Source organism: Aspergillus costaricaensis, assembly GCF_003184835.1.
Source record: "Aspergillus costaricaensis CBS 115574 unplaced genomic scaffold BO79scaffold_2, whole genome shotgun sequence".
Lineage (NCBI taxonomy): Eukaryota > Fungi > Ascomycota > Eurotiomycetes > Eurotiales > Aspergillaceae > Aspergillus > Aspergillus costaricensis.
Genome location: NW_020291802.1, coordinates 49504 through 61915, shown reverse-complemented (window position 1 = coordinate 61915; position 12412 = coordinate 49504). Strand labels below are relative to the sequence as shown.

At 49.8% G+C, this 12412-nt stretch overlaps 4 protein-coding genes and 2 non-coding genes across 6 annotated transcripts; 4 read left to right on the top strand and 2 right to left on the bottom strand.

Annotated features, from left to right (window-relative positions):
- The first annotated feature begins 81 nt into the window (after nucleotides 1–81).
- Nucleotides 82–165, top strand: BO79DRAFT_t29. The gene has a single exon. It is a non-coding gene; the product is annotated as a tRNA-His (tRNA).
- A 541-nt stretch (nucleotides 166–706) lies between these two features.
- BO79DRAFT_185706 (putative poly(ADP)-ribose polymerase PARP) lies at nucleotides 707–3326 on the top strand. The gene is made up of 6 exons (XM_025680418.1): nucleotides 707–1007; nucleotides 1065–1178; nucleotides 1229–1498; nucleotides 1551–2396; nucleotides 2450–2532; nucleotides 2582–3326. The coding sequence occupies exons 1-6, from the start codon at nucleotides 941–943 to the stop codon at nucleotides 3149–3151; spliced, it is 1950 nt and encodes a 649-aa protein (XP_025544193.1). The 5' UTR covers nucleotides 707–940; the 3' UTR covers nucleotides 3152–3326.
- A 709-nt stretch (nucleotides 3327–4035) lies between these two features.
- BO79DRAFT_234414 (cytochrome P450) lies at nucleotides 4036–9062 on the top strand (the record flags this gene model as incomplete). The annotated part of the gene is made up of 10 exons (XM_025684371.1): nucleotides 4036–4135; nucleotides 4191–4424; nucleotides 4457–5579; nucleotides 7088–7242; nucleotides 7302–7431; nucleotides 7488–7679; nucleotides 7739–7890; nucleotides 7945–8189; nucleotides 8251–8522; nucleotides 8595–9062. 10 exons carry the CDS (start codon nucleotides 4036–4038, stop codon nucleotides 8980–8982), a joined length of 2991 nt encoding a protein of 996 aa, XP_025544192.1. The 3' UTR covers nucleotides 8983–9062.
- BO79DRAFT_t12 lies at nucleotides 6046–6117 on the bottom strand. The gene has a single exon. It is a non-coding gene; the product is annotated as a tRNA-Ala (tRNA).
- BO79DRAFT_284014 (kinase domain protein) lies at nucleotides 9063–10833 on the bottom strand. Its single transcript, XM_025688204.1, has 5 exons — nucleotides 10420–10833; nucleotides 10036–10361; nucleotides 9686–9984; nucleotides 9463–9625; nucleotides 9063–9410 (listed from the first exon to the last, which is right to left on the bottom strand). The coding sequence occupies exons 1-5, from the start codon at nucleotides 10785–10787 to the stop codon at nucleotides 9199–9201; spliced, it is 1368 nt and encodes a 455-aa protein (XP_025544191.1). The 5' UTR covers nucleotides 10788–10833; the 3' UTR covers nucleotides 9063–9198.
- An 856-nt stretch (nucleotides 10834–11689) lies between these two features.
- On the top strand, nucleotides 11690–12243 carry BO79DRAFT_284013 (uncharacterized protein; the record flags this gene model as incomplete). Its single annotated transcript, XM_025688203.1, has 2 exons — nucleotides 11690–11822; nucleotides 11900–12243. 2 exons carry the CDS (start codon nucleotides 11690–11692, stop codon nucleotides 12241–12243), a joined length of 477 nt encoding a protein of 158 aa, XP_025544190.1.
- Nucleotides 12244–12412: the final 169 nt, after the last annotated feature.

Genomic DNA, 12412 nt, shown 5'->3' with positions numbered 1-12412 from the left:
TGTTTGCTTGTTCCTTTTACCGCCATCTGAATTTTCTTCTCGTTTATGTAGGCAATAACAGCAGCAAATTTATGTAATCAAGGTGCTGTAGTGTAGTGGTCATCATGAAACGTTGTGGTTTTCCGCAGCGCCGTTTCGACCTGGGTTCGATTCCCAGCAGCGCCAAAACTGGCGACTGGCTTGATTACTTCTCTTTACTTTTTGCGTCTCGATCAGTGATGATGTCTTTTCATCCTCAGCAACATCCCTTTTTTTTTTCTTTCGTCTTACTTGTTTCTATCGTACTTAAACTCTGTTCTTTCACAATTTTACATTGTATATATACTAGCTGATCTTCCTCCAGCCATCTGCCAAATATGAACATTTGAGATACAACATGGCTACAAGCAGAATCATGCCCATCTCGCACAATTGTAGCTGTAGCTTGGTCTTACAATTATGAGAGTCCTTTGCTGCCTGATAAATTAGACCCTGAAGATAACTAAGTAATTAAACTTCCAAGGAGCCCTCCGCACAGGCAGAATCACGTGCGCTGCTGGTGCCTGGAGGCCCACCTAAGCTCCGACCAATCACATCTCATCTGCCTCGGCAATTCCCCCAGAGCTCAGGCAGCAGCAGCCACGGGAGCCTCAGGCTGGGGCATTGCAGACAAAACAATATCACCGTCCACTCGATCTCCGCCTCATGCTCACCTCTATATAATCATGTTTCTCCCATCTCTCTTCTACTTCTTCTCTAAGCATCATATCACGAGTACCTTCAGCTATCCGGAACTACTCCCCTCCGCCTCTGATCCTCCTGACTAAAATCTGACGACATAATTGCTCTTATCCGCTACTCTCACTATTTCCTATTGCCTCAATTTCACTGAATCTCTTTCCTCTCTCTCTCCCAATTTCATCCTTCCTCACAACTCACATTTTACATTCTACTCATCACCATGACCGGCCAAGCTTTCAAGGGCTCGGTCATAGCCGTTGCTGGGTCCTTTCGCAGCTATACACAAGGTGAGCATGACTGACATCACCGCCAGAAGTCATATACTGACTCCACTCTTACAACAGCACAACTAAAGACTATCGTTCAGCGTCATGGGGGAACATTCAGCTCAGCGGTAACAGAAGATTGCACCCATCTAGTGACCACCCAGAGGGAAGTGGACAATAAGAGTGTGAAATGTGAGTACAAGCCGAGCCCTGTCTGTACCCCTTCTCCTGACAGATTGTAGACACGCAGGCTCGCAAGGTCTACACCTGCAACATTGTCTCCCTGGACTGGCTTATCGAGTCAGACAGTGAAGGAAAGAAGTTGGATGAGAAGAAATTCCTGATGGGCTCCGACGTCAAGAAAGATGATGAACCGGAAAGTCCAAAGAAGCGTACCTTAGAAGAGGCTCTGGGAATCAATGAGGATGGAAGTACGAAGAAGCTCAAGGATGCACAGACGGTTGGCACCAAAGGAATCAACGTCCCTGTTGACGAAACATGTCCTCTTCGAGGTAATAGGCACCAACTCTTGATCAAGTTGGAGGAAAATCTAACCATGAATAGTGACTCACACCGTATACATTGATCCCACTGGCCTCATCTGGGATGCGACACTTAATCAGACGAGTGCGACTAACAATAACAACAAATTCTACCGCATTCAGCTTCTCCACAGAAACAACGAGTTCAAAACTTGGACCCACTGGGGCCGGGTGGGCGAACATGGACAAAATGCTATTCTGGGTAATGGCAACTTGGATGAGGCAGAGTATGAGTTCAAGAAGAAGTTCAAGGACAAGTCCGGCTTGACCTGGGAGAAACGCTTGGATCCACCAAAGAAGGGTAAATATACCTTCATTGAAAAGAACTACGAGGACGACACAGAAGACGAAGACGAGGATGAAGACAAAGTCGTCGCGAAGAAAACCACCAAGCCCAAGGTAGAGGAAGTGAAATGCACCTTATCACCACCTATCCAAGACCTCGTGTCATTCATCTTCAACAAGGATCTTTTTCAGTCCACCATGGCTTCCATGTCCTACGACGCTCAGAAGTTGCCTTTGGGAAAACTGAGCAAGCGCACTCTCCAGAACGGTTTTCAGGCACTGAAGGATCTATCAGAGCTTATTGCCACACCTGCCCTGGCGAGTACAAGATATGATACTAGCTTTTCTGCCGCGGTGGAGCATCTCAGCAACCTATACTTTACCGTGATCCCCCATGCGTTCGGACGCAACAGGCCCCCAGTGTTGAGCACCGATACATTACTCAAGAGAGAGATCGAATTGCTGGAGGCATTGACAGACATGGAAGTTGCGAACAACATCATGAAAGAGGCCAAGAACACTGATACAGTTCACCCTCTCGACCGTCAGTTTCAGGGCTTGAATATGCAAGAGATGACACCATGTACGTCTTATCCGTGGAGTCTTGTTCCTTTGACTAGTACTAACTCTAGGCAGTGGAACACAAATCAACCGAATTTATTGAGCTGGCCAACTACCTCAACCAGTCTCGCGGCCACACTCATGGCATTCAATACAAGGTTCGCATCTGATGTTACCTCTTTTAATGAACCAAGCTGACCGTAACAGGTCATAAACATCTTTCGCATCGAGCGCCAAGGCGAGAAAGACCGGTTCCAATCATCCCAGTACTCCAATATCAAGAACTCCTGTCGCCGTCTCCTGTGGCATGGTTCCCGCAGCACCAATTTCGGTGGTATCCTCAGCCAGGGTCTACGTATTGCACCGCCCGAGGCCCCCGTCAGCGGGTACATGTTCGGCAAAGGTGTCTACTTTGCGGACATGTCGACCAAGTCAGCGAATTACTGCTGCTCTTGGGGGAGTGGAAACCGGGGGCTACTCCTCCTTTGTGACGTTGAGGTCGGCAATCCCATGTATGAGCTGGACACGGCAAGCTACAACGCGGGCACCGAAGCGAAAGGGCAGGCCAAAATTGCTACCCTAGGTCGCGGTCGCTCGATCCCTGGAGGATGGAAAGACGCTGGCTGTGTCAATGAAGATCTGAAGGGGGTGTTGATGCCCGATGTGCAGGTGCCAACCACTAATGCTAACTCGAGGGGGCTGATGTACAATGAGTACATCGTGTATGATGTGGCGCAGATCCAGCAGAAGTATCTGTTCCATGTCAACATGCGGTAGTCTGGCTCTTGTTTTAGAATTTGGTTTTATGATATGGCGCATATATTAGCTTAGCGAGGGCATCTGGAGCGGATTATGGCGTTGAGCAAGGTCTCGGGATTTGTTTCATACTTTGTCGGCCCGGTATTAGGGGATATGATCTTAGCTGACGCACCTGCATAGCTGGCATGCTACTTGGCGGGCTTAATTTGGTATAAGAATATGAACTGGATTATCCTTAGCTGACGATGATAAATTATCTCAAGGCAACGGAGCAACAGGTGTAAGGCTAACTGTATCGAGTATCTGACTATATCTAATGTTCACCTCGATCCTCAAGATCCTCCACAGGGAAAAAGTAGGTAGGGCACGTAGGCTGCATGGCTACAGTAAGATTCGCAACAAATTATAGTCCAACTTACGGATATGTATGCAGTTCTACCAACACACATCCGGTTTGCTGACTACTGGGCCCACCGACTATCTTCCTGGTCATCCATACTAGTACTATCTCCACCGACGATCCTCCTCCCAAATAACGACCAAGAAAGCCGTTTACCCTGCCTATATAGGCATTCTGAAATAATAAATCTCCCCGAAATGAACAAGCATAAAGTCAACTAGACTAGAAAATGTAACGAAATAAAAAGCACGCGTGAGGTTTCAGTAAGGGGTGGATAAAGACACCGAATGGCCCTGCAAAGAAATAACGAAGAACCACTTCTATTGGATGGTCCTTGATGCTTACATGCGTCTTGCGGAACCCCCATCTCAGCCTGCATGAGAAAGGGTTCGGGCGCTTAGAAATGAGCCGGAGTTACCGAGCTTATAAGAATATACTCCATCCCCTCCAACCCACAATCCCTTACCTCAACCCCGCAAAGGGAATCTCATCCTCTCCCATCATGCTAGTCTACCTCACCAACTTTTTTATAGCATGGCTCGCCTACTTTTGGCGACCCAAACAACAACCCTGCAGCAGTCTAACACTGCCGCATATTCCCGGTATTGAGATCATATCCATGACCCGCCAAGAGGTCCATAACTACAGCGTAGCAAGCCTCTCCGCCATACAGTCTCGCAGATGTACACGACCTCGACTTCTGCAACGTTTCCATCATCCTGACTCACCCCGGTGAAAATGACACTGTCGCTGTCTCTGTCTGGCTCCCCCTCGCCAGCTGGAATGGCCGTTTCCAGGCTACTGGTGGCGGCGGCCTCGCAGCCGGCATCATCGGCCTGGCCTCAGCTCGCCCAGTCAGCCAGGGCTACGCTACAGCTGCAACAGATGGAGGTCTCACCTTGAATGGAACCAGTAATCCCCAGATAATCCCCAGACGGGGGCCTGGGCTCTGCGCCCCGACGGCTCCATCAACACCGCTCTGCTAGAGAACTTCGCCCATCGCTCCATCTATGACATGACTATCATCGGGAAGACCCTTACCGAGCGCTTCTACGGATCTCCGCCAAAGTACTCCTACTGGAGCGGCTGCTCCACCGGCGGCAGACAGGGATACTTCGCCGCAGCAAAGTATCCGAGTCTCTTTGACGGAATTCTCGCCGGTGCACCGGCCCTCAATTTCCCACGTTTAATCGGATATATGTCCTGGCCGCCGGTGCATATGTTCCAGTCCGCAGCGCCGCCGCAGTGCGTCTTTGACGCATTCCTAAAAGCAATCATCGACACATGTGATCCACTCGATGGAGCCACGGACGGGTTAATATCAGATTACAACCCACAGAGCTGCCCATTCGATCCCGAAACACTTGTCGGTCAAACGGTACCATGTCCGGAGATGGGCTCAGATTCTCCAGTGACCATTACAGCCCAGCACGCCACCCTCGTCAAGCAAATCCTGCAAGGTCCCGAACTTCCAGATCACCCCAACCTCTGGACAGGACTCCCACCGGGCGCCTCATTCCGCAGAACGGCAAACACCGAAGTCATCAACGGATCGATCGTCAGACCAGTCCCCTTCTTCCCCATCATCGGATGGATCAAGAATTTTGTCTTTCGGGATCCGGACTACAATGTATTCGATATGAATCTCGATGACTTCGACACTGTCTACCGTCTCACGCTGGACGGCTACAACGGCATTTTCGGCTCGGATGATTTCACTCTCTCTGATTTTCGTCGCGCAGGGGGGAAGCTGTTGACCTGGCACGGGTTAGCGGATGAGCTGATCCCAGCGTCGTGGACGAATGCGTTTTGGGATAGGGTTGATAGGAAGAACGGTGGCGATGCGGATGAGTTCTATCGAGTGTTCCTTGCGCCGGGACTGGGACACTGCTCGGCCGGGTATGGGCCGAGACCGGTTGATCCGTTGGGTGCATTGGTGCGCTGGGTGGAGGAAGGGAATCCGCCTGATCGGCTGAGTGCGGCGGCTGTCAGGGCGGATGGGACGGAGGTGACGAGGGAGTTGTGTCGGTATCCGGCGACGTTGGTGTATGATGGGCATGGGGATGTCAATGATGCGGGGAGTTTTTCATGTCGACCTAGGCAGGCATGATGGTTATTATGTTATACATAAGTACTATATATCGTCACGGTATTGCGGGCAGCTTAGAGGTGGGACACTGGCACTAGCTTAGGGCTGAATGACTTGGAATAGAATGTGCCTTTCGTTGTCCACATAGTGACTACAAGGGCTTCAGGTAGGCTAACATTGCAAGGGTTACTCTAATCTGTTGGAAACTCATACTGGTCTGACCTACTTTAGCCAGACAACTGTGGCATACGTTTTAAGATCCTTAATAATAGGGTGAGTACAAGGAAGGGGTAGCATGTTCGCCTAGTAAGTAATGGGATGGGTTGAGTCTCGGATAGTGCCAATCTCAGTCTCCATCTCGGGAGGAGTGGATACTGCAATGGCCAAAGACAACAACCACCACCAAAAGAAAAACACAAAAAATGGAGCTGCGGGGAATCGAACCCCGGACCTCTCCCATGCTAAGGGAATATTATACCACTAAACCACAGCCCCATTTGTTGAAAGACAAGGGTCTACATTCGCTATATAATATGAGACTTACCATAGATCGAAGGAATCGAGGTGACAGGTGGTTGTGGTGTTGACAATCCACCTGGAGGGCGGTTGGTGGTCATAGCATTCTTAGTATTAGATGCCTGATCAGAAAGTGGATATCTGGGGATTTTTTCATCAATTGGTGAGGGACGGTTGAACGTGGTTTATGATGAATGGCATTGTTCAGGTAGACAAGTCATCATCGGAAATATATTCCTCGGACGTGCTGGTTTGCTCAGGGTTAGCCAAAGTGAAAACCAACAATATTGCTTAACCCTCGATCATCAGACAGAGGTTCTCTCCAAACATAAAAAGAGCTGGCGACTCGACCAGCATTTGATCCAGTTTCGACAAATACTGTACGACTACAAGGCACTTAATTCCACAAACAATGCATTCCAAGCGCATTCAAGAGAACCGAAGTTCCAGTTACGTGCAAGAGTCTACGAGAACCTGGACCTGTACAGTCAGATATCCTTACAACTGCGGGGAAGCAGGTAAGCATCAGCGACAAACAATCCCGAGAAAAGAGTCAGCCACCAAGAAGCACCAGGCAATCACAAGGTCCCACGCTTGTAATTGCAAAAGCGACCGTAGCAGAATCATGATGGCGTTCTGCAACCTTGATCGGAGGCCGCTTGTCCAGGTCACACCAACCACAATGCATACCCGAGAGCTGAGCAGTTGCACTAATGCACCATCCATGCAGCATCTCTGATCAGATGTGGATGCGATAATGCAGAGACCAATAAGAAATATATTAATTATGCAATACCGGCACGACCCCTCCTTCAGCTACCCTACAATATAAAACAGTCGGGATCTCGCCCAGCTAGCCCACTGTTCTCCTCGATGCTATTATGTTCGATCCCCCTATCGCCACCATGCCAGTAACGTTGTGGACGGGCGCCTTCGTCGCCCTTACGAGCGTATACATCTTCATCTCATTTTTCACTCGCAAGAGCAAGCATCCGCCTCTACCTCCCGGTCCCCGACGAAAGCCTATTGTGGGTAATCTCTGGGATTTGCCCGATCCAAGTCAGCAAGATTGGCAGCACTGGCTGAAGCACAAGGATCGCTATGGTACGATCAAGCACGCAAGTAACTCTGAAACGAAGGGCTGCATGTCTGACTGCCACCAGGCCCAATCAGTTCCCTCAGCATCATGGGCCAAACCATCATCGTCTTGAACGATGCCCGACTAGCGGTGGAACTACTCGAGTCACGATCGTCGATCCACTCCTCGCGTCCACAGCAACACTTTGCAGAGATGTGAGACAACAAGACCTACCTTATCAATATTGCAGATCAATTGATGAATTGTACAGGGCGGGCTGGAACAACGTCCTCGGAGCGGTGAAGCAGTCTCAGCGCATCCGAGCAACGCGCAAGAACCTGCATAGGGAGATCGGATCCAACAATTCGGTCGCTCGATTCAATGAGATCCAGATAGCGGAGGTGGGTAGGTTTCTACTGAGGGTACTGGATGCGCCGGACAAGTTGATGCAGCATATACGCAAGTGAGTTACCCCTTACCATACATCGGTATTAACCCCTAAGACTGAACCAAAATCACCAGAGAGGCGGGCGCAATTATCCTAAAAGTAGGATACGGGTATACCATCGAACCGCATGATCAAGACCCGTTGGTTGATCTGGCCGACAAGGCCATGGAGGATTTCTCGATGGCCATGCTTCCAGCCACATGGGCAGTGGACTTTTTCCCACCCCGTAAGCCATAGCCCGCAGCTATGCAGAAACAAACCAGACTGACTAGTTGATCAGTGAAGTATCTTCCAACCTGGTTCCCAGGTACAGAGTTCATGAAGATCGCACAACGCTATCGAAAGAATGTCACAGCATTCAGCGATATCCCATATGCATTCGTGAAGGAACAGATGCGAACTGGCCGCTTCGTACCGTCTTTTCTCTCCAACCTTCTCGAGAGCAGTGCTTTCGAGCCCGGATCCGAAGAAGAGAATACTGTCAAGTGGTCTGCTGGATCGCTCTACGCCGGGGGAGCTGATACGGTAAGAACCCTCCGTCCTGGCTTGCTCCCGATCAATGCCGTACTTACTATTCAATCAACAGACTGTCTCCTCCATAGCCAGCTTCTTCCTCGCAATGGCTCTCTTCCCTGAAGCGCAGCGCAAGGCACAGCAAGAAATTGACACCGTGATCGGAACAGACCGACTGCCGCAGTACGGAGACCGGGAACAACTACCTTACATCAACGCCTTAGTCAAAGAGACGCTCCGATGGCATCCAGTCGTACCTATGAACGTTGCACACACCTCGACCGAGGATGATGTCTGCGAGGGATACTTCATTCCCAAGGGATCGTCAATCCTTGCCAATATATGGTCAGTTCTCCCCATTATCCTTTCTGATCCGTAAGACTCTACCACCAACTAACACCCTTGAAACGCATACAGGGGATTCACCCACGACCCAGCCGCCTACCACGACCCGATGACATTTAAACCCGAACGATTCCTAGGCCCAAAGTCAGAGCGAGATCCCCACTTCCTTGTGTTCGGATTCGGTCGTCGTGTCTGTCCGGGAAAGACTCTAGCTGACGTAAATGTGTATTTCACCATCGCCCAAGCCCTCGCTGTCTTTGAGATCTCAAAGCCAGTGAAGGATGGGAAAGTTGAGGATATTCAGCCGGAGTTTCTCCCGGGAGTCATCAGTCACCCAGCGCCGTTTAATGTGTCTATTCGGCCGAGGAGTGCGAAGCATTTGGAGTTGCTTCGGTCGTTGGAGGAGAGGTATCCTTGGGAGAAGAGTAATGCGGAGGATTTGGGGAATATGCAATATTAAGAGGAGGTGCTGGTGGAGATGGTGTCGTGGTGGGTGGGCTGAGACAGTGGTGGCTAGGGCTGTTGTATATTGGCTGAGTGAAGAGTATATTTCGTTCAAGGCCAGTTAAGGCCATTGGATATAATGTTACAGTAGTATCTAGATAGGGATATCCTATCCATGCAGTTCTAAGCAAGGAGATGTTTTACCAATCACCAACAAGCAGATGCACCCGCCTTATGACTTCGACTCTTCGGTATTCGGCCGTCTGAGCCCCTCCATCAGCCACTCATCGAACAAGAACTCTGTCGCAGTCGGTCGATCCTCTGCATTCCACTGCAAGGCCTTCCGAAGCCACCGGAAGAACCCCTCTTTATTCTCCCCTGGAATGTCGGCACCTAAACTTTCCAGAGAGATATCCGGAATCGGCGCCAAGTCCTTCCAATTGCCTAGAGATGTCTAGTTAGATTGGACTTGACTTGTAAAAATATTTGGTCTTACCCTGTTCATCCCAGAAGACATAAGCCAGTTTGCACCGCTCGCGGAAGCTAGCCGGAGGAGGTCCCATGAGCGCTATCATCTCCGCAAGGTGTACTCGGTCATCGAATATGCCATCTGCGTTTCTGCCGTCGAACATGTGACGAGGACTTACGATGTCCCATGCCTATAGTAAAAAATTTAGCATGGAGATAGGGTATAGAATAATTCCGAGGGGGTATATTACCACCATAGCAACATTCCATATATCGACCTTGTAGTCCCAGCTCTCTTTCAAAACAACTTCAGGCGCTCTGTACATATTCGGCATAATGTCGTCGCTGTTTTCAACATCGCCAAAGCGGGCTTCGCCGAAATCACTTAGTAGAGGTAGGCCACTCCCCCCGGGGTTGTAGACAGTAGATAGGTATATCGTTCTGTCTTTGAGCACCTTTCTAGGTGATGGATCATTGACTTCCCGCTCTTCGAGATCCTCGAGTGTCTTGATATCTGGGATAGGGAGAAGCAAGTTCTTCAACTGAAGATCTTTTCTTGGATTAGTTTAACAGTTAGGATCGTAGAAGTAGGAGTTTTTACCGGTGTGCACTATATGAGCAGCAGAGTGCAGAAAGTCCAGAACGATCAGTAGCTGCCTGATACAAGACTTCATCTCGTCCAGAGTCATTGTTTTTCCAGGGATGTATTTTTGCAGGAGTGTATCTGCACTCATGCCCATGGGTTCATGAACGAGACAAACATGAGGGCCGTGGGGCCCGGTGATGGTGAAATGATCAAAGAGCCTGCGAACGAGATCGCTCCCTGGATGCTCAACTTCTACAGAATTTATGCGGTTGTAGATCTCCAGCTCATGGTTCTTTTTTTGACCAGTGACATATATCTTGAGCACCACATACTTGGAGTCACTGAGATCTCATTTTTGTTAGGGGCAGCGTGGCCATGGTGGAGGCCTTTCAGACGTACCAAAGGTCGCGACCTAACCAGACAGTTGATGTCACTCCATAACCGAGCTTGGCAAGTACCTGATACCTGTTACCGAGCACCTCTCCCTGTTGCACAGGGTAGTACTTTTCCGGCTGGTAGGTTGGAAGAGTTTCCTCCTCGATTTCTACAGAGGGCTCAAAGGTAGGGGGATCCGTGGAAGAGAAATCTCGCAAAGATGCAGTCCACTCTGCCGATGACATGATTGTCCGATATGGTGCGCGTATAGCGCCCCGTGAAGGGCAGATGCGTGGGATATAGGGGGGCGGGTGAGAAAGTGGAAGTGGTTTTGGGCGGGTGGGAAGCAGTATGCCTAGCCGGCGAGCGTACCGTACGGCTTGATTTATCATGATGAGCGCGCGGGGAGCTCACCAGATGGAGCCGAGAAGTGGGCGGCTAATAGAGTGTGATACGTAAATGATGGGATGAGTGGAAGCGCGTGAGATCCAGAGAGATCCATTCCGAGGATGTTCTTCCGCACTATTCCTCAATAGTACTAGTGCGTATTGGGAAGGGGCGGTTTGCCGTTTTAGGAAACTGATCGGGACGAGGCGGCTCGTACTGCTTGGCTTTGAAGCGCTCATAGCCTGGGAGTAGAGCGTCTATACTGATTATGAGTTGTTCAGTCCAGAAATCAATTGGCTGGCCACTGCCCAATGTCTCCTCAGGCTTCAGCTAACAGCAGGACGTCGTGACCCAAGCTAGCTACTGCTACTATCTGACAGCCTGATCAACCGCGGATTAGTGTCTGGAAGCCAATCATAAGGAGTACTGGAAAGTGCATCGCTGCACGGAGCAAGGCTGAATGAACGCTACACTCCATCGTGAACAAGGCGGGCGCCTGCGTACTATCAGGTTGTCCAATCAGTACACAGTATAGATCTAACCGCTGCGCAGCTTTCTGAGGTCTCCCTCAACACCAATCGATACAAAGGGAATCAAAAAACTATACTTAGCCTTCTTACCGTGATGCAGTATCGAGTGGCTATCATTGAAGAAAGGGGCGGTGGAGCCTCGAGTCCTTGTCTTTGATCTTGCGTCCATGTACGCGAGGCTGCTTCACCCTGGCCGAACCTGGTCCAAACTGTTCGGGGTTGGCAAACAGACTCCAGCATATAAGATCCTCGCAGATGTCCTGAGCTGTGGACATGTCATCGAAAATCTTCAGTTACAACCCTAGATATTTGTTACCATCAACCTTGAAAGAATCTGACGCTTACCTCAACATCCCTTCCAGCCCCCAATATCGACAATGAGCCGCAATATTATCAGAACTTTCCAAACATCTTCCGCAGCCGCCATCCAGCATATTGGCGCTGAGCTCGCCCAAGTGAGGAGCTTGAATGGTGCTAATGGCAACCGTTGGACAGAACTCGACGCAAATGGTCTGCGAGGCGGTTGAGCGAGCAGTAAGTGTATTAAGCAGAAGGAATACAAACCACCTCGCTAACGACTCCTCTAGGATCCCAGAATCATTTTTGCGGATATTTAGTAAGCGACCTAGTACCCCTATTATCTCATTGTCGCTCTCAAACTAAGATATCTTGTAGGGGGGCAAAAGCCCATGTCTCCTCCAAGGACAGGAGCGACCCGGAGCAAGTGATCACTGTAGGATTGAAGACACAGGGGGGTGTGCGTGTTGGAACACTGCATGTACACCTGAGCGGTTCCTTCAAGTCTTTTCCATCCCGTGCTGGCAGAGAGGGGGGATACGACCACAAAATTGCGCAGGCTAATATCCCCGGCTACCTCGCTGGCGAAAATGACCCCTGGGAAAAGGCCTCTCCTGCACCTGCGAAGAAGTAAGCCGCAACTATCTGTTGCTTGCTAAAACACACTATCTGGTCCCAATAGGAGTGTGCTTCCTGTATTGGTTTTATGTGTCATTATTCCTGTGTCATCTTCGAGGTATCGAGTCGAGTGCATTACATGATGCTGAATCACTATTCTCTAATTATCTTAGATGTATAGTTCG

Excerpts from the sequence above, each read along its gene's own strand:
- BO79DRAFT_185706 (XM_025680418.1), top strand. The coding sequence starts at position 941 with ATGACCGGCCAAGCTTTCAAGGGCTCGGTCATAGCCGTTGCTGGGTCC. Across the intron at positions 2,397-2,449 it reads TATGCAAGAGATGACACCAT|TGGAACACAAATCAACCGAA; the intron begins GTACGTCTTATC and ends AACTCTAGGCAG. Across the intron at positions 2,533-2,581 it reads CTCATGGCATTCAATACAAG|GTCATAAACATCTTTCGCAT; the intron begins GTTCGCATCTGA and ends TGACCGTAACAG.
- BO79DRAFT_284014 (XM_025688204.1), bottom strand. The coding sequence starts at position 10,787 with ATGATAAATCAAGCCGTACGGTACGCTCGCCGGCTAGGCATACTGCTT. Across the intron at positions 10,362-10,419 it reads TGGTTAGGTCGCGACCTTTG|TGACTCCAAGTATGTGGTGC; the intron begins GTACGTCTGAAA and ends ATGAGATCTCAG. Across the intron at positions 9,626-9,685 it reads TATGGAATGTTGCTATGGTG|GCATGGGACATCGTAAGTCC; the intron begins GTAATATACCCC and ends TTTTTACTATAG.